This window comes from Spermophilus citellus (genome assembly GCF_964194105.1).
Source record: "Spermophilus citellus genome assembly, chromosome: X".
Taxonomy (NCBI): domain Eukaryota; kingdom Metazoa; phylum Chordata; class Mammalia; order Rodentia; family Sciuridae; genus Spermophilus; species Spermophilus citellus.
Window position 1 is genome coordinate 37610681 of NC_138190.1, and position 24762 is coordinate 37635442.

General features: G+C 38.2%; 1 protein-coding gene across 1 annotated transcript in view; it reads right to left on the minus strand.

Moving 5' to 3' along the window:
* EFHC2 (EF-hand domain containing 2) overlaps positions 1–24251 on the minus strand; it is a gene marked incomplete at its 5' end in the record, with an annotated part of 214004 nt that extends 189753 nt beyond the window's left edge. The window contains one exon of the mRNA XM_081277962.1: positions 24210–24251. Within this exon, the coding sequence (XP_081134088.1) occupies positions 24210–24251 (42 nt within the window). The remainder of the gene's footprint in view (positions 1–24209) is intronic.
* Positions 24252–24762: the final 511 nt, after the last annotated feature.

Genomic DNA, 24762 nt, shown 5'->3' on the forward strand with positions numbered 1-24762 from the left:
CTTCTCCCTAATCTCCCCTCCTAATTTCAGGGGAAACAGGATTACCCTTCTTCTCTGTCCTAGGCCAAGTTATTGGTCCTTGAGCACATACCCACCATAGCAAAGAAGTGGTTCTAACCCCACCCCCAACCCCCAACCCCCACCCATGTTTCTCCTTTATTAGCAAATTACTTGTGTGATGGCTCCAGGAGATCTAAAAAATCTCCCAAATTATCAAATGAATTATAACCCCCATCAGGATACATGTGGGATGAAGCCCTTGAGTCACCTCATTAAAAACCCTCTGTTCCCCCTGATGGACAAAATCACAGCCTTTGGCACAGGATTCACCACCACCACCACCGCTCCACCCCCCACCCCCTATCTCCCAGCCCCCATCCCCTTGTTTCTCCTTTATTAGCAAAGTGATAAAACTTCTTTCTCCTTTTTCTTAAAACCTTATCCTCATTATTGGATTGCATTAGGGACAAGAACCAAGCTTTGAATAACAAGTCCACAAAAGATCCTGTTAACAGGATGCAAAGAGAAGCTACAAACTGGGAGAAAATATGTGTAAACCACATCTCAAAGAATTTTCAAGGGCTGGGGCTAGGGCTCAGGGGTAGCACACTTGCCTAGCATGTGTGAGGCTCTGGGTTCGATTCTCAACACCGCATATAAATAAATAAAGGTCCATCAACAACTAAAAAAATAAAATAAATTAAAAAATAATTTTGAAAATTCAACAGTAAAAAAGCAATTCAATTTGAAATGGGCAAAAAACAAACAGACTTTCCACCAAGGTATATATACAGATGGAAAATAAGTTGAAAAGATAGATGTTCAACTCATTAACCATCAAAGAAATGCTAATTTTTAAATTGCTTCTATTAGTGCATTATAATTTTACATGGTAGTGGGGGCATTCAGGTTGACATATCATACATGTATTGAATATAATTTGCTCCATTTCAGTCTCCAGTACTTCTACTTTTCCTCCCTTCCTCGCTCCTCCTGTTTCCCTTTTTCTACTTTACTGGTCTTCCTTCTGTTTATTTATTGTTTTTTATATATATTTATTTTTAGTTGTAGATGGACACAACACCTTTAGTTTATTTATTTATATGTGGTGCTGAGGATCAAAACCAGGGCCTCTCATGTACTAGGCGAGTGCTCTATTGCTGAGCCACAACCCCAGCCCTATTTATTGGTTTTATAATTAGTGCTTTACAGATATACATAAAGGTGGAATTCACTATGGTATATTCACATATATACAAAGCATGATTTGGCCAATTTCATTTCGTAGTTTCTCACTTTTTATGTTCCTCTTCTCTCCCCCGTCAATCCTCTTCCTCGGCTCTACTGATTTCCCTTCTATTTTCATGAGATTCCACCCTCCCCCTTTTTTTTAATCCTAGAAAAAAAATCCAATTAAGCCCACAACGAGATATCACTACTCACCTATCAGAGAGCTAAAATAAAAATAGTGATAACACTAAATGCTAACCAGGGTGCAGGAGAACTATATAGATACACACACACACACACACACACACACTGCTGCTGGGAATATAACAAGGTAATGTGCTCTCAAAAAATGATTTGATAGTCTTAATAAAATTAAACATGCAGTTATCATATGACACAGCAATTATACTCTTGTTGCTCAAAGTTCAGTCCTTGTCCCTGATGCCATTCCAATATTAAGGACATGGTTTTGAGAGAAACGAAAATTAAGGTTTATTGCTTTGCTAGCAAAGGAGAAACACAGGGCACTCCCGTCCCAGAGGCAGTGATTCTGCCCATCAGCAGGAACAGGGGGCTTTTAAAGAGGTAACTCAAAGGCTACATTCCATGTGTTCTCTGTTGAAGGTGTAATTCACTTGTTATTTTGGGAGACAGTCATTTCTGAGATCTTCTGGTGCCATGCCCAAAGTCTGGATTACTTTATTCCTATGGTGGTTATGTACTCTGATAACTGTGTTACAGTAAACCCTCTTTCTCTTAATCTGCCTAGGATTAGGGAGGGGGAGAGATTACAGAGGAGCAGGGAGAAAGGAAGAGAAAGAAACAGGTCCATTTTAAAAATCAGTTGCAGTGGCACAGCAGCAAGGACTATATTCAAAGCATAAAGTGGGCCACAGTTACACTCTTTTTTAAAAACTACTTTTCTAGTTGTTGATAGACCTTTACTTTTATTGATTTATACACAGTGCTGAGAATTGAACCCAGTGCCTCATACATGATAGGCAAGCGCTCTACCACTGAGCAACAACCCCAGACACCACTGTTATACTCTTGGATCTTTATCGCAAAGAAATGAAAACCTATGTTCACACAAAAACCTATATGTTAATATTCATTGCAGCTTTACTCATGATAACCAAAAACTAGAAATAACTCAGATGCCCTTCAATGGGAAAATGATTAGAGAAATGGGTACATACATGGAATGCTACTCAACAATAAAAATGAATGAACAATTAATACATAAAACAACTTCTTTAATCCCCATGGAATTATGTCAAGTTGGGGGAAAATATTCCAATAGTTACCTACATTTTTATTCCATTATGTAACATCTTTTTTTAAAAAAAAAAATTTTTTTGTAGTTGTAGATGGATAGAATGCCTTTATTTTATTTATTTATTTTTATGTGATGCTGAGAATCGAACCCAGTGCCTTACACATGCTAGGCAAGAGCTCTAACACAACCCCAGCCCTGTAACATCTTTTTTAAAGACTAGGTCAGGTAAAGCTGTGGGAGTTGAACAGAAATATCTATAACTGGTTCTAGTCATTACTTGTAAACATCACTGCATCTAGGCCAGTCTATTTAACATTTTTGAAATAACAATTTTTAGAAGTGGAGAACAAATTAGTAGTTGCTGGGGTCAGGAATTGTGCAGGGGTGGGGAAATTGATAGGAAGGAAGTGGGTGTGGTCATAATAGGGCAATAGAAGGAATCCTTGTGGTGACAAAACTGTTCACTGTGATGGTGAAGCCAGATTTAAAGATAGGTAGTGTAGTTATGTAAATTGGGTCTAATATCAAGTCCAATAAAGAAAATGGAGCCCATAAAGAAAATGGAGTTCGAACTGAGATCTTCTCCCTTTTATATCTAAGGTCTTCTTTTGTCCTCCCACATTCCTGTCCTTTATTTCCCTCTATCCTGCAGTGATGGGGGACACAGGTGGGAAGGCCAAAAGGTGAGAAACAGGTGGACCAAGGGGGTGGGCAAGAGAGATCTGGGCAGGAATGGCCTAAGGTGGTTTGATTAGCATCTCCCTGTTTTGCTGGGAGCTACTTCATTAATAGTTCTTTAGGACAGGACAGGCCTTGGGGATATTAACATTTCAATTCTCCAGGTGTTGTTCTGAGGGTCCACACAGGTACCTTTTATAAAGTATTAGTTATGAACATTAACGCAGCTGAGCAATAAATCATTAAATTCTTACCAAAATTATATGGAAATAATTCCATACATGGTAAAACAAATATTTCTGCTTCAATTTGGCAGGGCAACACATTTTAATTACTAAAAAGTAATAGAGAAGAAAAGTAATAGAAGAAGATTAAACCATGTGATGGGCCTAACCTCTCCCTAAAAATCTCTTTTAACCATACCCAACATAATGAGGAAAACAAAGAATCTGGCCTTTGACTGGTCACGCTGGATGCTTTGTCACAGTGCAGTTGCCAGATGAAATTGAGACCTGGGTAAAGAGGGAGTAAAATGGGGCATGGTGGCACACACCTGGTGGCTCAGGAGGCTGAGGCAGGAGGATTGCAAGTTTGAGGCCAGCCTCAGCAACTTAGTGAGGCCCTAAGCAACTTAGTGAGACCCTGTCTCTAAATAAAAGGGGCTGGGGATGTGGCTCGGTGGTTAAATGCCTCTGTGTTCAATCCCTAGTACTAAAAAAAGGGGGGAATAAAAATGAAAAATGTCTACTTTTTATTTTATTTTTCACTCTGGGGAATCCTCCTTCCCTTAAAAAAAAAGTGGCTCTGCTATTTCAGCAACTGTGGATAAACTCTCCAGGAAATGGCTTTAAAAATTCCTTCACATTCATGCTATTAATATATTTGTAGTCCTATTGTTGGAAGACTTGGCCTCCTAAGCATTCCTGAACTGAAGAATATACATAGAAAAATCTGTTACTTCCCGAAAAAGCCAAATAGGATGCCAACAAGGAAGAGAGAAATGCCCTTTGGCATGGCACAACAAGCCTCAGAGAAGCTTCCAGTCACAACTTGCCTAGGAAATTCTTCATTCTTCCCTGGATACCTTGTATGAGCCAAGCATCCTAAGAGCCTTAAACCTTATTGAAGCCACAAAAGCAAATGACTTTCTTTCTTCTTTATATTCACTGCTGCTAAAATAATTATTGTTTTGTTTCATAGCAGCAGTGGAAGACAGCAGGGAGACTCTAATTCCAGAGATGATTTTTCCCAAGCTGGTTTTAACCATGGTTGCCACAGGTAGAGAGGGACATCTGACAATCTCCTATTCAGGGAAAGGTGCTGAGCACCTGGAGGGTGACTCTTTAGTCAGATTTTTTGCTGCTGTGACTAAAAAACCCAACCAGAACAATTATAGAGGAGAAAAAATTTACTTGAGGGCTCATGATATCAGAGATCTCAGTCCATAGACAGCGGATTCCATTCCTTGGGGCTTGGTCTGGCTCTAGCTCAGTGGTTCCTTCGACACAGACTCTACAACCATCCCTTGGGGCTTGAGGTGATGTAATCACCTGTCCCTGTCCCCATGCCAATCTAATAATGAGGACACAGTTTTGAGAAAAAGAAAAAAGTTTTATTGCTTTACTAGAAAAGGAAAAACACAGGGGACTTCCCTGACTCTCCCAATCAGGAGGGACAGGGGGGTTTTAAAGGAACTCTTCAAGAGTTAAGTTCCAGGTGTGCTCTGGTAGGCGGCCCCCAGGGCCCACTGATGGTGTGTTAGGATTCGCTTGTTAATTTTGGAGATATTCACTTCCCAGATCCTCAGCAGCCATCTCCTTTCTGTAGTGTGTGTGTGTTCAAGGGCAGTTAACTAGGGGAAGAAAAGATAGCACTGTCTCCCTAATCTTGTTGGGGAGGGGGAGAAGGGGAAAGAGAGGAAAAATGTTAAAAAAATAAGCCTTAGAGCAATGAGGGCTATATTCAGAAGGTGAAGGGACCACTGTTACAGTGAGGCTGAATCATGGGACATGAGTGTGGCAGAGGGAAGCAGCTCACAAGATAATCAGAAAGCAGACAGAGATTCCATGTTCCAGATATGAAGTATATACCCCAAATCCAGGCCCCCAAAGCCCACCTCCTCCAGCCACACCCTACCTCCCTTCAGTTACCACTCAGTTCATCCCATCAGGGATTAATTCACTGATTGTGTTAAGACTCTCACAACCCAATAATTTTGCCTCTGAATCTTCTTACATTGTTTCACACATGAGCTTTTGGGGGATACCTGACATCCAAACCACAACCAACAAAACAATCAATCAGTTTCTAGTTCAGCTAAGGATTGCTATAATCACACCTAAAGAACACAAAACACAACAAAGGAAATAAAGCAATGAATGGTGTGGACAATATGAGCATTTAGGATTATGTAAACAGAGGGTATTAAGATTTGCATGTGTCCTCCAAAAATTCACACGTGGAAACTTAATCCCCAAAGTCATATGTTAATGGTATTTGGAGGTGGGCTTTTGGAGTGTAATTAGGATTAGATGAAGTCAAAAGGATGGGGTTCCCAAGATAGTATCAGTGGCTTCATAAAAAGAGGAAGAAAGCTGGGTGTGGTGGCACATGCCTATAATCCCAGTGGCTCTGCTCCAGAGGTGAGGCAGGAGGATCATGAGTTCAAAGCCAGCCTTAGCAAAAGCAAGGTGGTAAGCAATTCAGTGAGACCCTGTCTCTAAATAAAATACAAAATAGGGCCGGGGATGTGGCTCAGTGGCTAAGAGCCCCTGGGTTCAAACCCCAGTACCAAAATTTTAAAAAAAGAAGAAGAAGAAGAGGAAGAGAGACATGAGCTATTATGTTATTATGTTTGATCTGTCTCACCATGTGATGCCTCTGCCTTGTTATAATGCAGCAAGAAAGCTCTCACCAGATGCCAAGCATATGCCACACCAGGCTCTCGGACTATCTAGACTCTGGAACTATAAGAAATCAATTTCTTTTTTTAATAAATTACACAGCATCAGATATTCAATTATAACAACAGAAAATGGACTAAGACCATGGTTCTTGCTGAGATGAACAGGAAATGGTTTAATGACAAGGAGGGATTAGAAACAAGTTGGGAGGGAAGACCAAGGGTCTAGATGGGAAGAGGAAGAGGTATCAGGCAAGTGAGGGGACAGATGAACTAATAATTGAATGGAAAAGTCCAAAAAATATTCAAAGGACACACAGTGAGCCAGCTGGTTTAATTGGAGTGTTAGGCTTGTTTTCCACAAAGGAAAAAAGGATGCGTTAGAAAGAACAATATTGTTGGGATTTTTCCAATAATGTTACACTCATGTGTTACTTGTATAATTTTAAAATACAAACAAAAAATTAAGGAAAGGAATGCTAAGGTCAAGGAAAGCATCCAGATTCACAAGTATTAAGGCTGTAGCTGGTATGGAAAGCTTATTGGTTCCAATAGCCCATAAAGCCAGTCCTTTTCCCTTTCCTACCTCCAAAAATAGATGGTAAAAAATCAAAATAACTTCTCAGCACCCCTGGTAGCAAAGGATAGCCATGTGAAACATTTTAGCATATAAAATGGAAGAAAGGAACCTATTTGGGATGAATGTCATTAAAGGACTCAGGCTCTTTTTATCTTTCCATTCTGCCATCTTCAGAGTATTGGCTTTTCTTTCTTAGATTTATGACGTCATGGTTACAAATAACTACTCACAAACATGTTTAAGATAAACAGGAAGGAGATGGAGGGGAAAATGATTCTTATGTAGGAAAACAAAATATTTCCCAAATAGGTTCAATAGTTAGTGGGAATAAATCAAAACAATCCTGTGATATGGTATAGTGGACACCTGTGGTTTTGTCTGCCTAGCAACCCCCACCACCATTAAATCTATGAGTTAATCAGCTTCCTGTTACTGTAACAAACACTGAGATAGTAAGCATATAAGATAAAAGGTTTACTTTGACTCAGATTTAGAGGTTTCAACCATGATTGATTGACCCTGTTATTTTGGGGCTTGTAGTTAGGCTACATATCGTGGCAGGAAGTCTATGTTAGAGCAAGCTGCTCACCTCATGGTGGCCCAAAGAAGGGGCTGGAGTTCTAATATTCCCTTCTGGCACAATCCCAATGGCCAGAAGACCTCCCACTAGGCTCCATCTCTAAAGGTTCTAACACCTCCCAATAGCACCATGGGCTAGAAACCAAGCCTTGAATTTACAATCTTTTGGAGGACACCAATCCAAACCATAGCAGAAACTTTTTTGAAATGTAACTTATGTATCATAAAATTTACTCATTCAAAATGTAAAATTCAAAATTCAATGGAGTTTAGTATTGGAGTTGTGTGGTCATCACAATAATCTAACATTAGAATATTTTCTTCATCCCCCCAAAGAAATCCCATACTCTATGGTAGCCATGCCTCACTTTCTCTCCTCCCTTACACAATCCTAGACAACCAACCACTAATGTACTTTCTTTCCCTATAGTCTATTCTGTATATTTCACAAAAAAGAGATCATATAATATTTGACCTTTTGCATATTGGTTTTTTTTCTTTTTTTATTGGTTGTTCACAACATTACAAAGCTCTTGACATATCATATTTCATACATTAGATTGAAGTGGGTTATGAACACCCAATTTTACCCCAAATGCAGATTGCAGAATCACGTCGGTTACACATCCACAATTTTACATAATGCCCTATTAGTAACTGTTGTATTCTGATACCTTTCCTATCCTCTACTATCCCCCCCCTTCCCTCACATCTTCTCTCTCTACCCCATCTAATGTAATTCATTTCTCTCCTTGTTTATTTTCCCATTCCCCTCACAACCTCTTATATGTAATTTATATAGCAATAAGGGTCTCCCTTCATTTCCATGCAATTTCCCTTTTCTCTCCCTTTCCCTCCCATCTCATGTCTCTGTTTAATGTTAATCTTTTCTTCCTGCTCTTCCTCCCTGCTCTGTTCATAGTTGCTCTCATTATATCAAAGAAGACATTTGGTATTTGTTTTTTAGGGATTGGCTAGCTTCACTAAGCATAATCTGCTCTAGTGCCATCCATTTCCCTGCAAATTCCATGATTTTGTCATTTTTAGTGCTGCGTAATACTCCATGGTGTATAAATGCCACATTTTTTTTATCCATTCATCTATTGAAGGGCATCTGGGTTGGTTCCACAGTCTAGCTATTGTGAATTGTGCTGCTATGAACATCGATATGGCAGTATCCCTGTAGTACGCTCTTTTAAGGTCTTCAGGGAATAGTCCAAGAAGGGCAATAGCTGGGTCAAATGGTGGTTCCATTCCCAGCTTTCCAAGAAATCTCCATACTGCTTTACAAATTGGCCGCACCAATTTGCAGTCCCACCAGCAATGTACAAGTGTACCCTTTTCTCCACATCCTCGCCAGCACTTGTTGTTGTTTGACTTCATAGTGGCTGCCAATCTTACTGGAGTGAGATGGTATCTTAGGGTGGTTTTGATTTGCATTTCTCTGACTGCTAGAGATGGTGAGCATTTTTTCATGTACTTGTTGATTGATTGTATGTCCTCCTCTGAGAAGTGTCTGTTCAGGTCCTTGGCCCATTTGTTGATTGGGTTATTTGTTATCTTATTGTTTAATTTTTTGAGTTCTTTGTATACTCTGGATATTAGGACTCTATCTGAAGTGTGAGGACTAAAAATTTGTTCCCATGATGTAGGCTCTCTATTTACCTCTCTTATTGTTTCTCTTGCTGAGAAAAAACTTTTTAGTTTAAGTAAGTCCCATTTGTTGATTCTTGTTATTAACTCTTGTACTATGGGTGTCCTATTAAGGAATTTGGAGCCCAACCCCACAATATGTAGATCAGAGCCAACTTTTTCTTCTATCAGACGCAGAGTCTCTGATTTGATATCAAGCTCCTTGGTCCATTTTGAGTTAACTTTTGTGCATGGCGAGAGAAAGGGATTCAGTTTCATTTTGTTGCATATGGATTTCCAGTTTTCCCAGCACCATTTGTTGAAGATGCTATCCTTCCTCCATTGCATGCTTTTAGCCTCTTTATCAAATATAAGATAGTTGTAACTTTGTGGATTAGTCTCTGTGTCCTCTATTCTATACCATTGGTCCACCCGCCTGTTTTGGTACCAGTACCATGCTGTTTTTGTCACTATTGCTCTGTAATATAGTTTGAAATCTGGTATCGCTATACCGCCTGATTCACACTTCCTGCTTAGAATTGCTTTTGCTATTCTGGGTCTTTTATTTTTCCATATGAATTTCATGATTGCTTTCTCTATTTCTACAAGAAATGCCGTTGGGATTTTGATTGGCATTGCATTAAACCTATAGAGAACTTTTGGTAATATCACCATTTTGATGATGTTAGTTCTGCCTATCCATGAACAGGGTATATTTTTCCATCTTCTAAGATCTTCTTCTACTTCTCTCTTTAGGGTTCTGTAGTTTTCATTGTATAAATCTTTCACCTCTTTTGTTAGGTTGATTCCCAAGTATTTTATTTTTTTTGAGGATATTGTGAATGGAGTGTTTTTCCTCATTTCCATTTCAGAAGTTTTGTCGCTGATATACAGAAATGCCTTTGATTTATGCGTGTTGATTTTATATCCTGCCACTTTGCTGAATTCATTTATTAGTTCTAGTAGTTTCTTTGTAGACCCTTTTGGGTCTTCTAGGTATAGAATCATGTCATCCGCAAATAGTGATAATTTAAGTTCTTCTTTTCCTATTTTTATGCCTTTAATTTCTTTCATCTGTCTAATTGCTCTGGCCAGTGTTTTGAGAACTATATTGAATAGACGTGGTGATAGAGGGCATCCCTGTCTTGTTCCAGGTTTTAGAGGGAATGCCTTCAATTTTTCTCCATTCAAAATGATGCTAGCCTGAGGCTTAGCATAGATAGCTTTCACAATGTTGAGGTAAGTTCCTGTTATCCCTAGTTTTTCTAATGTTTTGAACATAAAGGGATGTTGTACTTTGTCGAATGCTTTTTCTGCATCTATCGAGATGATCATATGGTTGTTATCTTTAAGTCTATTGATGTGGTGAATAACATTTATTGATTTCCGTATATTGAACCATCCTTGCATCCCAGGGATGAATCCTACTTGATCATGTGCACAATTTTTTTGATGTGTTTTTGTATCTGATTCGCCAGAATTTTATTGAGGATTTTTGCATCTAGGTTCATTAGAGATATTGGTATGTAGTTTTCTTACTTTGAGGTGTCTTTGTCTGGTTTCGGAATCAGGGTGATGTTGGCCTCATAGAATGAATTTGGAAGAGCTTCCTCTCTTTCTATTTCCTGAAATAACTTGAAAAGTATTGGTATTAATTCTTCTTTAAAGGTTTTGTAAAACTCCGCTGTATACCCATCTAGTCCTGGGCTTTTCTTGGTTGGTAGTCTTTTAATTGCTTCTTCTATTTCATCCATTGATATTGGTCTGTTCAAATTGTGTGTATCCTCCTGACTCAGTCTGGGCAAATCATATGACTTAAGAAATTTATCGATGTCTTCACTATCTTCTATTTTATTGGAATATAGGTTTTCAAAATAATTTCTAATTGTCTTCTGTATTTCTGTAACATCTGTTGTGATATTGCCTTTTTCATCCCGTATGTTAGTAATTTGAGTTCTCTCTCTTCTTCTCTTCATTAGCATGGCTAAGGGTCTGTCGATCTTATTTATTTTTTCGAAGAACCAACTTTTAGTTTTGTTAATTTTTTCAATAGTTTCTTTTGTTTCAATTTCATTGATTTCCGCTCTGATTTTAATTATTTCTTGCCTTCTGCTACATTTGCTGTTGTTTTGCTCTTCCTTTTCTAGGGCTTTGAGATGAAGTGTGAGCTCATTTATTTGTTGTTTTTTTCTTTTTTTGAGGAATGACCTCCAGGCGATGAATTTCCCTCTTAAAACTGCTTTCATTGTGTCCCATAGATTCTGATATATTGTGTCTGTATTTTCATTTAATTCTAAGAATTTTTTTATTTCCTCCTTTATGTCTTCTGTAACCCATTGATCATTCAGTAACATATTGTTAATTTTCCATGTGATGTAGGATTTTTCCTTCCTTCTTTTATCATTGATTTCCAGTTTCATTCCATTATGATCAGATAAAATGCATGGTATTATCTCCACCCCTTTATATTTACTGAGGGTTGCCCTATGGCTTAATATATGGTCTATTTTTGAGAAGGATCCATGTGCTGCTGAGAAAAATGTATATCCACTTGATGATGGTTGATAAATTCTATATATGTCAGTTAAGTCTAGGTTATTGATTGTGGTATTGAGTTCTATAGTTTCTTTATTCAACTTTTGTTTGGAGGATCTGTCCAATGGTGAGAGAGGTGTGTTGAAGTCACCCATAATTATTGTTTTGTGGTCTATTTGATTCTTGAACGTGAGGAGAATTTGTTTTATGAATGTCGCAGCAACATTATTTGGTGCATACATATTGATAATTGTTATGTCTTGTTGGTGAATGGTTCCTTTTAACAGTATATAATTTCCTTCCTTATCCCTTTTGATTAACTTAGTCTTGAAGTCAATTTTATTCGATATGAGGATGGCCACCCCTGCTTGCTTACGAGGACCGTGTGCGTGGTATATTTTTTCCCATCCTTTCACCTTCAGCCTGTGTATGTCTTTTCCAATCAGATGTGTCTCCTGGAGGCAGCATATTGTTGGATTTGTTTTTTTAATCCATGTTACCAGCCTATGTCGCTTTATTGGAGAGTTTAAGCCATTAACATTTAGAGTTACTATTGATATATGGTTTGTACTTCCATCCATGTTTGATTATTTATCCTTTTTTTTTTAATTTAGTTTGTTTCTCCATGATTATCTTTCCCCCCGCCCTCTGTCTTTACCAAGGCACTTCCCACTGATGGTTTTGGTTATTGTTTTTCATTTCTTCCTCGTGTAGTGTTTTGCTCAAGATGTTTTGCAATGCTGGTTTTCTGGCTGCAAATTCTTTTAACTTTTGTTTATCATGAAAGATTTTTATTTCCTTGTCATACCTGAAGCTTAATTTTGCTGGATACAGAATTCTTGGTTGGCATCCATTGTCTTTCAGTGTTTGAAATACATTGTTCCAGGACCTTCTTGCTTTCAGCGTCTGTGATGAAAAATCCGTTGTTAACCTTATTGGTTTACCCCTGAATGTAATCTGTCTCCTTTCTCTTGTAGCTTTTAATATTTTCTCTTTGTTCTTTATATTGGATATCTTCATAACAATGTGTCTTGGTGTTGGTCTACTGTGATTTTGTGTGCTCGGTGTCCTGTATGCATCTACAATTTGTATATCCGTTTCCTTTTTTTATTTCTGGAAAGTTTTCTGTAATTATTTCATTCAGCAGGTTACTCATTCCCTTGGTTTGAATCTCTATACCTTCCTCTATCCCGATGACTCTTAAGTTTGTTTTTTTTATGTTATTCCATATCTCTTGGATGTTTTTCTCGTGATTTTTTACCTGCCTTTCTGAGTTGGTTAGACTCTTTTCAAGATGATATATTTTGTCTTCATTATCTGACGTTCTGGCTTCTACTTGATCCACTGTTAGTGATACTCTCATTTGAGTTTTTAATTTGGTTTATAGTTTCCTTCATTTCTAGAATTATTGTTTGATTTTTTTAATAATCTCTATCTCCTGATAAAGATGCTTAACTTCTTCTTTTATCTGTTTATGTAATTCGTTTTCAATGTGTTCTTTCACTGCTTGGATTTGCTGTCTTGTATCCTCTTTAAGGTTCCATTCCATCTGTCTAAGGTGTTCCTTGAGTTCTTTATATGACCATTTTTCTAATGACTCTAGGTCCTCCTGAATATTTAGGCTGTCCTGCATTGTTTGTACTCCTTTTCTTCCTTGCTTTTTCATGCTGCTCATGTTACTTCTTGTTCTGTTTGACTGCTGAGTTACTCTTTACTCCTATAAATTTATTTGATGCTTGGGAGGAAAGGTATTAGAAGGGAAGGGAAGAAGTCACTGTAGCCACAGGTTTCAATGAAGTTATCTCCTCCATCGCAGTCTGGTGATGTCAGTTCTCTGCCATGGTGGTATCTCTTGCAAATGGCAACAGTTCGTTTCCCTTTGCCAGGTGACCAATGCAACGGGTGGGTCCTGACTGTCTCCCAAGCCCTGTTTAAATCCTGTGGCCACTGCCTATGAAGGCTCGGTTGGCATTTACCTCCATAGGATCAGAAGGGCCGACCAGTTGTTTCAGCGGGATGGATTAGTGCTGAGTCACAGCTGTTCATCTGCGGGAAGCAGGCGAACAGGAGCTTGAATTCAGCCGATCCGGGCTCAGTGTGTGTTCTGATAGGCCCAGAGTGTTCGCCCCAGATCCACGTCAGTTCAGCAATGCCTAGTGATCCTGAGCAAACAGCATTTAGACTGTTTATGACTCCCAATGCCCGCACAGCTGAAGAGGTCAGAGACTTGATCTCTCCGCGCCCGCCGCCATGTTGGATCTCCTCCCATTTGTGCATATTGTTTTTAACATAATGGTTTGGAGGTTCAACCATATATTGATGTATTGGTACTTCATTTTTTTTTCTTTTTCTACTTCTTTATTTATTTATTGGTATTGGGAATTGAATCCAGGGGTGCTCAACCACTGAGCCACATTACCAGCCCTTCTTTTTCCCTTTTACTACTACTACTACTACTACTACTACTACCATTATTATTATCATTATTATTGAGACAAGTTCTTGCTAAGTTCCTTAGGGCCTCACTAAGTTGCTGAGGCTGGCTTTGAACATGGGATTATAGGTGTGTGCCACCATGCCCAACACTTCATTACTTTTTTTTTTAAAGAGAGAGAGAGAAAAAATTTTTTTAATATTTATTTTTCAGTTTTCAGTGGACACAACATCTTTATTTTATTTTTATGTGGTGCTGAGGATAGAACCCAGTGCTCCGCGCATGCCAGGCGAGTACGCTACTGCTTGAGCCACATCTCCAGCCCCACTTCATTACTTTTTATGGATGAACAATCCATTGTATATATAAGCCACATCTTATTTATCTACCTATCAGCTGAAAGACATTTGGGTTGATTCCATTTGGGGGAAATTATGAAGGATGCTGAGCTAGAAAGATAGCTCAGTGGTACAGTGAATACTAAGTATGCACAAGGCCCTGGGCCCAATCTCCACTACCCAATTTTTTAAAAAGATATGATAAAAATTATGAACAATGCTGTTATAAACATTAATGTGCACATTTTTTTATGTGAGCTTATGTCTTCTTTTCTCTTACATATATACCTAGGAGTTCTGTGTCATAAAGTATTAACTCTGTGTTCAACCATTTGAGGAATGACCAGACTATTTTTCATAACAGCAATACTACATTCTTACTATCAATTCATGAAGGTTCTAATTTCTCTTTATCCCCCCAACTTGGATTATCTGTTTTGTTATAGTCATCCTAATAGGTATGAAACAATATCTTATTTTAATTTTAGTTTGCATGCCTGTAATGAATACAGATGTTAAACATCTTTTATTGTGCATATTGGCTCTTTATACATTTTCTTTGGACAAATGTCTGTTCAAATCCTTTGCCCCCCCACCCCTTTTCCCTTTTTTTTGGTACATGGGGTTGAACTCAGAGTCATTCTACCACTGAGCTACACCCCAGCCCTTTTATTTCTTTCTTCTTTAAATTTTGAAACAAGATCTCACTAAATTGCCTAGACTGGCCTTGAACTTGTGATCATTCTACCTTGGCCTCCCAAGTAGCTGGGGTTATAGGCATACACAACTGCACCCAGCCTCCTTTTTTGTTTGGATTATTATCTTTTTATTGTTGAGTTTAGGGAGTTATTTATATATTCCCAAAATAAGTCCCTCATAACATATACACTTTGCAAATATTTTCTCCCATACTATGGACTGGCTGCCTTTTCATTTTTTAGATGGGGTCTTTTGAAGCATTAACTTTGACAATTTATTGCAGCATTATTTGTAATAGCACAAGAGTGGAAATAATATAACTATACATCAAAAGGGGATGAGTTGAATAAACTATTGTAAGTTCATACAATGGAGTAGCCCTATAGCTGTGAAAATAAGAAAAATAGCTCTCTCTACTTCTATGAAGTGATCTCTAAGATATACTCTTAAAATGAAAAAGGAATATGCCAGAGAATGTGCAGAGTATGCCACCATTTCTATAATAAAGGGGAAGCATGTAAACATATTTAAGAATTTGCTGATATAAAAACCAAGGGAGAATAGAGACAGGAGAGGAATAGCCCAAAGCTAAATAATTTTTTTTAAGTAACTTATAGAGGGAGGGGAACAAAGTGGTAAGGTTTCAGGGACATGGATAAAAGCTAGATCTCTCTGAAAGCATCTTACTTTCTAAATTTGACTTTGAACCAAAAAAATAATTTAATTAAGAATCAAAATCACAATGAAATGAATGAAGTTAATTGGGTTTCAATTTGGTAACTTAACTACACTCCCAGCAATCAGTTAAATGAAATTAAAACCCAGCAATTTGACAGTACATTACTAGTGGGATATACTGTAAAAACAGAAAGAACTACAAAGAAATCTTAAACTATTTTTAAAACTCAAATTGCTAATAATGTCATTATTATGTTTTTTAAATATTTTGTTTTAGTTGTAGTTGACATAATACCTTTATTTTATTTTTATGTGGTGCTAAGGATCGAACCCAGGGCCTCACCTGTGCCAGGTGATCACTCTGCGGCTGAGCCACAACTCCAGCCCCTAATGTCATTATTATTAGTCAGAAACTATCATATGCATATATTTTTTATTTATGGTAAGATGGAACAATGAATAATTATGCTCACATCCTTGTGAATCAACATTTTCAATGCAAATAAAAGATAAATATTAAATCAAAGAAGTTAAATAAAAATCCTATAATCCTTAATTTGCATTGGAAATATGTTTGAACTTATGTTATATTTTATCATTGAAAATATATACATATTTTCAGGCTGGGCACAGTAGCACATAACTGTAATCCCAGCAGCTAGGGAGGCTGAGGCAGGAGGAACACAAGTTCAAAGCCAGCCTCAGCAAAAGTGAGGCACTAAGCCACTCAGTGAGACCCTGTCTCTAAATAAAATACAAAATAGGGCTGAGGATGTGGCTCAGTGGTTGAGTACTCCTGAGTTCAATCCCTGCCACCACCACCCCCCAAAATATATATATATATTTTTTTCTAGTCTCTATTTAAATGAATGAAAATGCAAGCCACAGACTAGGAGAAGATATTTGCAGCCCACATATTCAACAATGGACTTTTGTGCAAATTTTATTTTGGAGGTGCTGGGGATTGAACCCAGGGCCTTTTGCATGCTAGGCAAGTGCTCTACCAACTGAGCTATACCCATAGCCCCCAGTTTTTTGATTTTTTTTTTTTTTGAGATAAGGGAGATTGAACTCAGGGTCTTGCACTCACACCTGCTAGGCAAGTGCCCTAGCACTGAGTTACATCCCCAGGCCCCCAGAATATATTTTTTAAAACCATCAAAACTCAATAGTAAGGAAATAACCCAATTAAAAATATGTAGAAGACATGAATAGATATTTTACCAAAGGAGATATACCAAAGGCAAAGAAGTCCATAAAAAGCAATGCAACATGATAACTATTAGAGAAATAAAAATTAAAATTGAGATACACTACACATCTATTACAATAGCTAAAATCTAAAATATTGACAATATCAGTTGCTTACAAGGATTCAGAACAATAGGAACTCATTCATTGCTGATGGGAATGCAAACTGGAATATAGCTAGAGGATTTCTTATAAAGTTAAACAAACATCCACCATATGGCCAGTTCTGACTTTATATGAAAGTCAAGTAGCATGACATTCCTAAGAAAGCAATGACCAAGCTGAAGTTTTCAACTTCTTATATGTGTAAGCAAAGCTTTCCTTGTTTAACAGGTATGGAGAAAAAAGCCAGAAATTTCATTTCAATTGAAAATAAAATTCATATGCACTTATCAGAAGTCTGATCCAGAATTGACTATTTATGTGGCAAATATATGCATAAATTTCACATTGGAAAGGTAAATATTATTCTTTCAGTTTCTTGAAAAATAGCACTCTTAGGTATGTATGCCTGCCTATAAAGAAATCAAGATTATAATTTTGTAACTGCCTATATTGAGCCAAATCACATCAGTCAGATTTTAAAAACTTTTAATTTTTATGTGCTGTATAAAACTGTCTTAGATTATATTTTTATTCATATTACTTTCTCAAATGATTTTAGTAGCTTTGTTATTTATCATTGCCAACTTTTTTCTTTCTTTTTCTAGTACTAAGGATTGAAACCAGGGGTGTTCTATCATTGAGCCCCTTTTTATTTCTTCTTCTTTTTTTTAGTTGTAGATGGACACAATACCTTTATTTATTTATTTGCTTTATGGGGTGCTGAGGATTGAACCCAGGGCCTCACACCTGTGAGACAAGTGCTCTACCACAGAGCTACAGCCCCAGCCCCTTATTTCTTATTTTGAGACAGGGTCTTACTAAATTGCCCAGGCTGGCCTTGAACTTGCCATCCTCCTGCCTCAGTATGCAGAGTAACTGGAATTATAGGTGTGGGCCACCATACACGGCGGAGGTAGGATTTGAATCCCTATGTGAAAAGCCCAGGTTACCAATACAGCATATTTCTTTTTTTTTTACCCATGGGTATCAGGGATTGAACTCAGGGGCACTTGACTACTGAGCCCCACCCCCAGCCCTATTTTGTATTTTATTTAGAGACAGGGTCTCACCGAGTTGCTTAGGGCCTCACGGTTGCTGAGGCTGGCTTTGAACTCACGATCCTCCTGCCTCAGCCTCCCTAGCTGCTGTGATTATAGATATGTGCCACCACATCTGGCAATATAGCACACTCCTTGTTTCCAGCCTGCCAACATGTTTTCATGTTGTAAGTAGCTTGACTAAAATGAATTTACAACCTTTATTTAAATTACTTCAAGTGAACCTACTTCTTGAAAAAATAGATCCCACCATGGATTAAAACAGAAATAATAATCTTAGTTTATTTACCAGGAATGAATTATGCTGATTTATGAGGTTTTTAAAAAATGTATGAAAAGGAAAAAAGCATAAACTAAGCCTTACTACCTGTTTTGTTGTTTCTCAAATACTGGGTAAAAGTCATTTTTCATTTTAAACAGGAGAGAAAACTGCTCTTGCTCATACCATATGCCATTTATCATTCCTCATTAGCAATCCTAAACTATAAACTAGAGAGGACATTTAGGTCTACATGGTTAAGGTAAAAAGGAAAAACATTAAGTAGGAATAAGGATAAGAAGAAACAACCTGACATTTCCTCTACTCACACTTGCTTTAGAGTTGATGCCTTTTGTGGGAAAGGGTAAGTATAGTTGAATAAGTCACAGTGAAGTGAACAGATCCACAGAAAACTATCATTCTTGACTCAGAGACAATTACTATTATTACAATTACTGTTAATAATAGTAATTAGCACTGATCATGCTAATGTACCATGAGTTATAGAAAATAAATTATATTTATACTTTATATAATTATATATGTATATATAATTTTATATAGTTTTATATTATATAATCGTGTGTGTGTGTGTATACACACACACACACACACACACACACACACACACACACATGCCGTGGAAGTGTGTGGTTCTGAGGATGGAACCCAGGGACTTGCAAATGCTCGGCAAGAGCTCTACCACTAAGCTACATCCCCTATCCCTATAGATATAATTTCTATGAAGAAATTCCCTGAAGCTTAAAAATCATTTCAGGATTAAAAAAAAAAACCCAACTCCTGCAGAATTAAAAAAACAACAGTTGAGATTTGGAGTGATGACAACGACTTGGAGGCACAGTGGCACATGTTGCCTATAATCCCAACTACTCGAGAGACTGTCACAGGAAGCTCCCAAGTTGAAGACCAGCCTGAACATTTTATTGAGACCCTGCCTCAAAATTAAAAATTAAAATGGCTGGGGATGTGGCTCAGTAGTATAGTACCCCTGGGTTCAATCCCCAGTACCATAAACAAAGGTGATAGTTGTCCAAGACTGTGAGTATACTAAGCACCATTGAACTGTATACTTTTAAATTGTAATGGTTAATTTTGTTATGTAAACTGTACCTCAAAAAAATTTTAGAAATCTTAAAATTTTTAAAAGATGAAGAAAGGCTGGTTGAGGTCTGTTAAGGCTTCTAGAAGGGTAGAGACTAGACATGGCCTTGAAAGAAGTTGGAGATCCAAGAGGTATGATGGTGCATACCTTTAATCCCAACTATTCAGGAGGTTGAGACAAGAGAATTACAAATTCATGGCCAGCCCTGGCAATTTAGTGAGACCCTGTCTCAAAATAAAATAAAAAATAAACAGGGCTGGGACTACCTCAGTGGTAGTGTACCCCTGGGTTCAATCCCCAGTATAACAAGGAGAAAAACATTTTTTAAAAAAAGTTGAAGACCTGAATTTAAAACACCAAGGCAAGCCTGTGTGGTGGTGCACACCAGTAATCCCAGCGGCTCTAATCCCAGCGGCTCAGGAGGCTGAGGCAGGAGAATCATGAGTTCAAAGCCAGCCTCAGCAATGGCGAGGTACTAAGCAACTATCTCTAAATAAAATTCAAAATAGGGCTGGGGATGTGGCTTAGTGGTTGAGTGCCCCTGAGTTTAGTCCCCAGTACCAAGGAAAAAAAACAAAAACAACACAGGCAAGAACTAGTAGAGGTGGCTCTAACAGGATTTTTTTCCAAACACTGCAACACAATAACAGCTATGTTTTAGTGCAGCCCAGTTCACATACACCCACATGCAGAGGTGCACATGCAAATGAAAGAAAGAAACAACAATTCATGAAACAATACTTACTCTTCCCAAGCACAATACACTCTGATTGTGTTCTATTTACTCTTTTTTTCTTTCTACCTGTTTCTCCTTTTTAAAAAAATGAAGGTCATGATTTATTAAATTTCTATTTTATTTTACTATTGTGAATTTCAATAATGTTCTTTCTTCTTAAAGGAGCATTTGCTTCACTATAAATTAGATAATGAGGGCTGGGGATGTGGCTCACTATGGAGTATTTGCCCACCATACTGGAGGCCCTGAGTTCCTTCCCCAGTACCACCAAAAAAAAAAAGTAAATAAATAAATAAATAAGCAGAGGGAAGAGTGAGCAGTTCCTTACTCATTAGAGTCATATCAGGACCAGCTATATAACCATCTGCCCAAAGTGCTATAGAAAAGATTTTTTCAGGTTTGGCTAGAAAGATCCCTTTTAACTTTAATATCCTATCATTTTGACAATATGCCTGAGATTCTCTTAGTGGAATACAAATCCAACACATAGACTGTTAGAAAAGGCAAAAAAAAACAAAAGTTAGGAAGACTCTACAGTGTAGTTGTGATCTTTCCCTAAGGTTTTTAATTAATTCATATCAAAATAATTTTACGGCTGGGGATGTAGTTCAGTTGGTAGAGTGCTTGCCTTGCATGCACAAGGTCCTGGGTTCAATCCCCAGCACCACAAAAACAACAAAAATAATAATAATTTTAATGTCACAAGTGGTACAAATGCTCGTATTTTAGAAAGCACGATACTTTCTATATTTCAAAGACAGAAACAGAGGTTGTGCATCCCCCAGTTGCAGAGAAAAATCAATCTATTACTCATGACTGATGACTAGCAGCTAAGTAAGGAGAAAAACAAGTTCCTTTTTGATTTCTATGAAAAAGCAGTACCAGCTAGCTCATGTTGGAATTTTAAACCCCAAACCGTCAAGTAATTATGCTATCTATAGGAAGCCAAGTTTTATCATTTCATAATTTAATTCAGCAAGCTTGGGGGTGAGGAGATTAAAGGCCAAATAGTGGCTTTACTGATTTCTGACCATTCTATACCAGAAAGCATCCAATCTTATGACTATTTATAAGTCTGTAAAATTATAGTAATCTTTTGCAACACATAGCACATGTAATACAATGATTTCTAAAATGTAGCCACCTGCTTTGGGAACATAGTAGGTAACACAAAAAATAATGATTTGTTGAATGACAGCCCAAGGTATCTAATAAGTGTACTGTTATTCTCTAGTTCACACACATCCCCATTGGTCTCAGGCACAAAGTAAGTAAATACACAAATAATAATAAAATTAGTTTAATAAATAAAATATTGTTTTAAATATACTTATGAGTCTAGAAACACATTTACCCATATACGCATGCTTGATTTGTGGCAGAGCTGGCTCAGCAGAGGAGTGGAGAAACAGGAACCTTTTCCAAAAATAGTCCTGGATCAACTGAAAATCCATATGGGAAAAAAATACAACCTGACCCCTACCTCTTTCCCCTCCCTCTCTCTCTCTCTCTCTCTCTCTCTCTCTCTCTCTCTCTCTCACACACACACACACACACACGCACACACACACACACACAAATGTATTCTAGTTAGATTGTAGATCTAAATATGAAAGGTTTCTAGCCAATAACATGACAAATATATTCATGATCTTGGTGTAATTATTTCTCAAATAGAAAACAAAACGAAGTTAATAAAGGAAACAACATCATCAGAAACATCATTATGGGGCTGGGGTGTAGCTTAGTGGTATGGTTCTTGTCTAGCATATGTGAAACCCTGGATTTGACCCCCAGCATTGCAAATAAAATAAAATGCAAACTGAAATTACCCCACCCCAAAAAAGGAAAGAAAAAGAAAAAAGAAACCTACCATTAAGAGAGTGAAAAGAGCCAGGTGCGGTGATGCACACCTGTAATCCCAGTGGCACAGGAGGATTGCAAGTTCAAAGCCAGCCTCAGCAATTTAGGAAGGCACTAAGCAACTCAGTGAGACCCTGTCTCTAAATAAAATACAAAATAGGGCTGTGGAATGTGACTCAGTGATCCAGTGGCTCTGGGTTCAATCCCTGGTTCCCCCCATCAAAGAAAAAGAGAGTGGATGAATGTACAAAAAAAAAACATGAAAATGTACAAATTACCTCTAAAGACAGCCACGGATTTGTAGACAAATCTAACAAGACATTTCTATGGATAAAAACTTCAAAAGCAAGCAAAATCTAATTATAATGATAGAAGCCAGGACAGTGGTTACATTTGGAGAGTAGGGAAAAAATAAAAAACAGGATCATAGGAAGAGTTACCATATAAAACATAAAATGCTCAATTAAATTTGAATTTCAGATAAACATAAATAGGTCCCATGCAATAATCATGTATTTTGTGGGGTGGAGGTAGCAGGGATTAACTCAGGGGCACTTGACCACTGAACCATATCCCCAGCCCTATTTTGTATTTTGTTTAGAGACAGGGTCTCACTGAGTTGCTTAGCGCCTCGCAATCACTGAGGCTGGCTTTTGACTCAAGATCCTCTTGTCTCAGCCTCTGGAGCTGCTGGGATTACAGGTGTGCGCCACCGCACCCAGCAGTATTCATGTATTTTTATTTGCTAAATCTGGCAACCCTGGTCAAGGTGGGGTACTTTTTGAGTACTGGTAATATTCTGTTGATGTTCATTCTGTGATCATCCATTCTACATTTTCATGTATATGTGCTATTTTTCACAATAATAAAAGTTTAAAAACCAAGCAAAAGTACACTTAGTACAATGTGGCAGATTTTTAAATATCTCATCCAACTACTGTGTTTCCTTCCCACCCTTAATCAACTTGTGAGAGCTGTGATAATTCTGCAGGTGGTGGGCACCTATAATCAGAAGTGTTGCTAGGCCAAAAGCTGTAGGCTCTATTTTCATTTTTTTATTAAAAGTTATGTTTAGACAGCATGCTTCTTTATTTCTGGAATCTTCTTTTGTATCCTGCTTCTTGGGAGCTTTTCTTATTGGCATGGCTGGCTTCATCTTATCAAAGAGCAATGCTATGCTTGGGAGGCCAACCTCTAACCATTAGCCACGAAATGCACAATCCAGTGTTCAAGATTGGACTGATCAACCCATATGTGGGGATCCAGATCAGAATTCAGTGGCCCGAAGCTACAAATAAAACTGGGACTTTAGGGCCAGCAAGTTAGATACAGACACTGTTCAGAATTCATAGTCAGAAAACTTCAATCTTCCCGCTGCTTTCTAAACTGATCAGAGGTTTACACAAATACCTCGAGTGGCTTCATCTAATATCCCTCCCATCAGTGGGATATGATTTATTACTTATTATCTTCTCCTGTAGACCCAACTGGCAAACCCAAGTAAAGAAATAGTAACTCCATGCAAACAAAAGCCTGTAGCATTTTCAAGGTGTTGTTTAAATAAGGTGCTATTTATTGCCAAGAATTCTTCAATGCTCAGCGTTTTTTTTTTTTTTTTCCTGTTGTTTTGTTTTATATCTTCATCTTGCCCTCCAAGGTTGGGGTGTCTGTCTATAAATTTTGGTACTAAACTTTACAGATTGGTAGAACTCTTTCACCTGTCACCTACTCCCCTTAATTGTGCCAGGTTTCTTCAATTTAATAACAAACTATAAATAATTCTTCCAAGCAGGGTACTGAGGATAACAATTAGGTTTGTGGGCTATGAAGAAAGGTTGCCTGAAAGAAAACCAGTTTCACCACTGAGATTGTAGCTCTGTGCCTCAGTTGTTTTAACTGTAAAATGGGAATAAAAATAGTAACTCTCTAATCCAAAGGACCATTAGGAGCATCCAGTGCCATGTAAATTGATTAATGCACAGCGCTGGCACATGTTAACTACTCAATGTTGTTTTTCATGATCACCATCACCGGCTACTTTTGGAAGTTCTGCCACCTATAAGGAAGGACCCTACTATATAAGGTATCTAAAAAAAGGAAAACATCCAGATGCAGAAAGTTTGGTCTCAGTTGCACCCAACCCAATGCCAGGAGGCCTCCCTTAGGTCTGGGGAGGTTTCATCGCCCCATTCCAGCTTAAACCCCGGGCTCTGATCGGGACCTCTGACCTGGGACTCCCTGGCTACTCACATCGCGTTTGAAGCTGTTGCCCGGCAGCAGCGGTAGAGCCATAGCTCTCAACTTCCCAGTTTCTAGGGTCCGACAAGCAGGGGTCGGCAGGCGGCGGCCGCCGTGGCGGCCTTGTTTAATCCCCACGTTGCCTGGAGACGGGAGGAGGCGTCATGGAAGGAGGAGGGGCTGGGGCTAGCCAGGTTCCCCGGGAGGGGCCGGGGCTCGAGGCGGGGCGGGGCGGAAACCAGCCCCGTGTACCCCTCCCCCTCCCCCTCCCACCCCCACAAACCGCCGAAGGCGGGTCTCCCAGGTCTCATCTCGTACGTAGACCAAGACAGACTCGCCATTCCCCGCCCTCGCCGCTTTCTGGCTTAACCTTTTCCACATAGAGCTCAAAGCCTTCCATGCATTTCAGTTTCTCCCATTATTGCCACTTTTTTTTTTTTTTTTTTTGCCATTTGACTATTAAATTTAGTGCAAATGCACAGAAAAGTTCAGAAAATAATATGACACCTGTGAACCCACTGAGCTGTCACACAAGTTAATGTTTTTCTATGTTGCATTTACATCA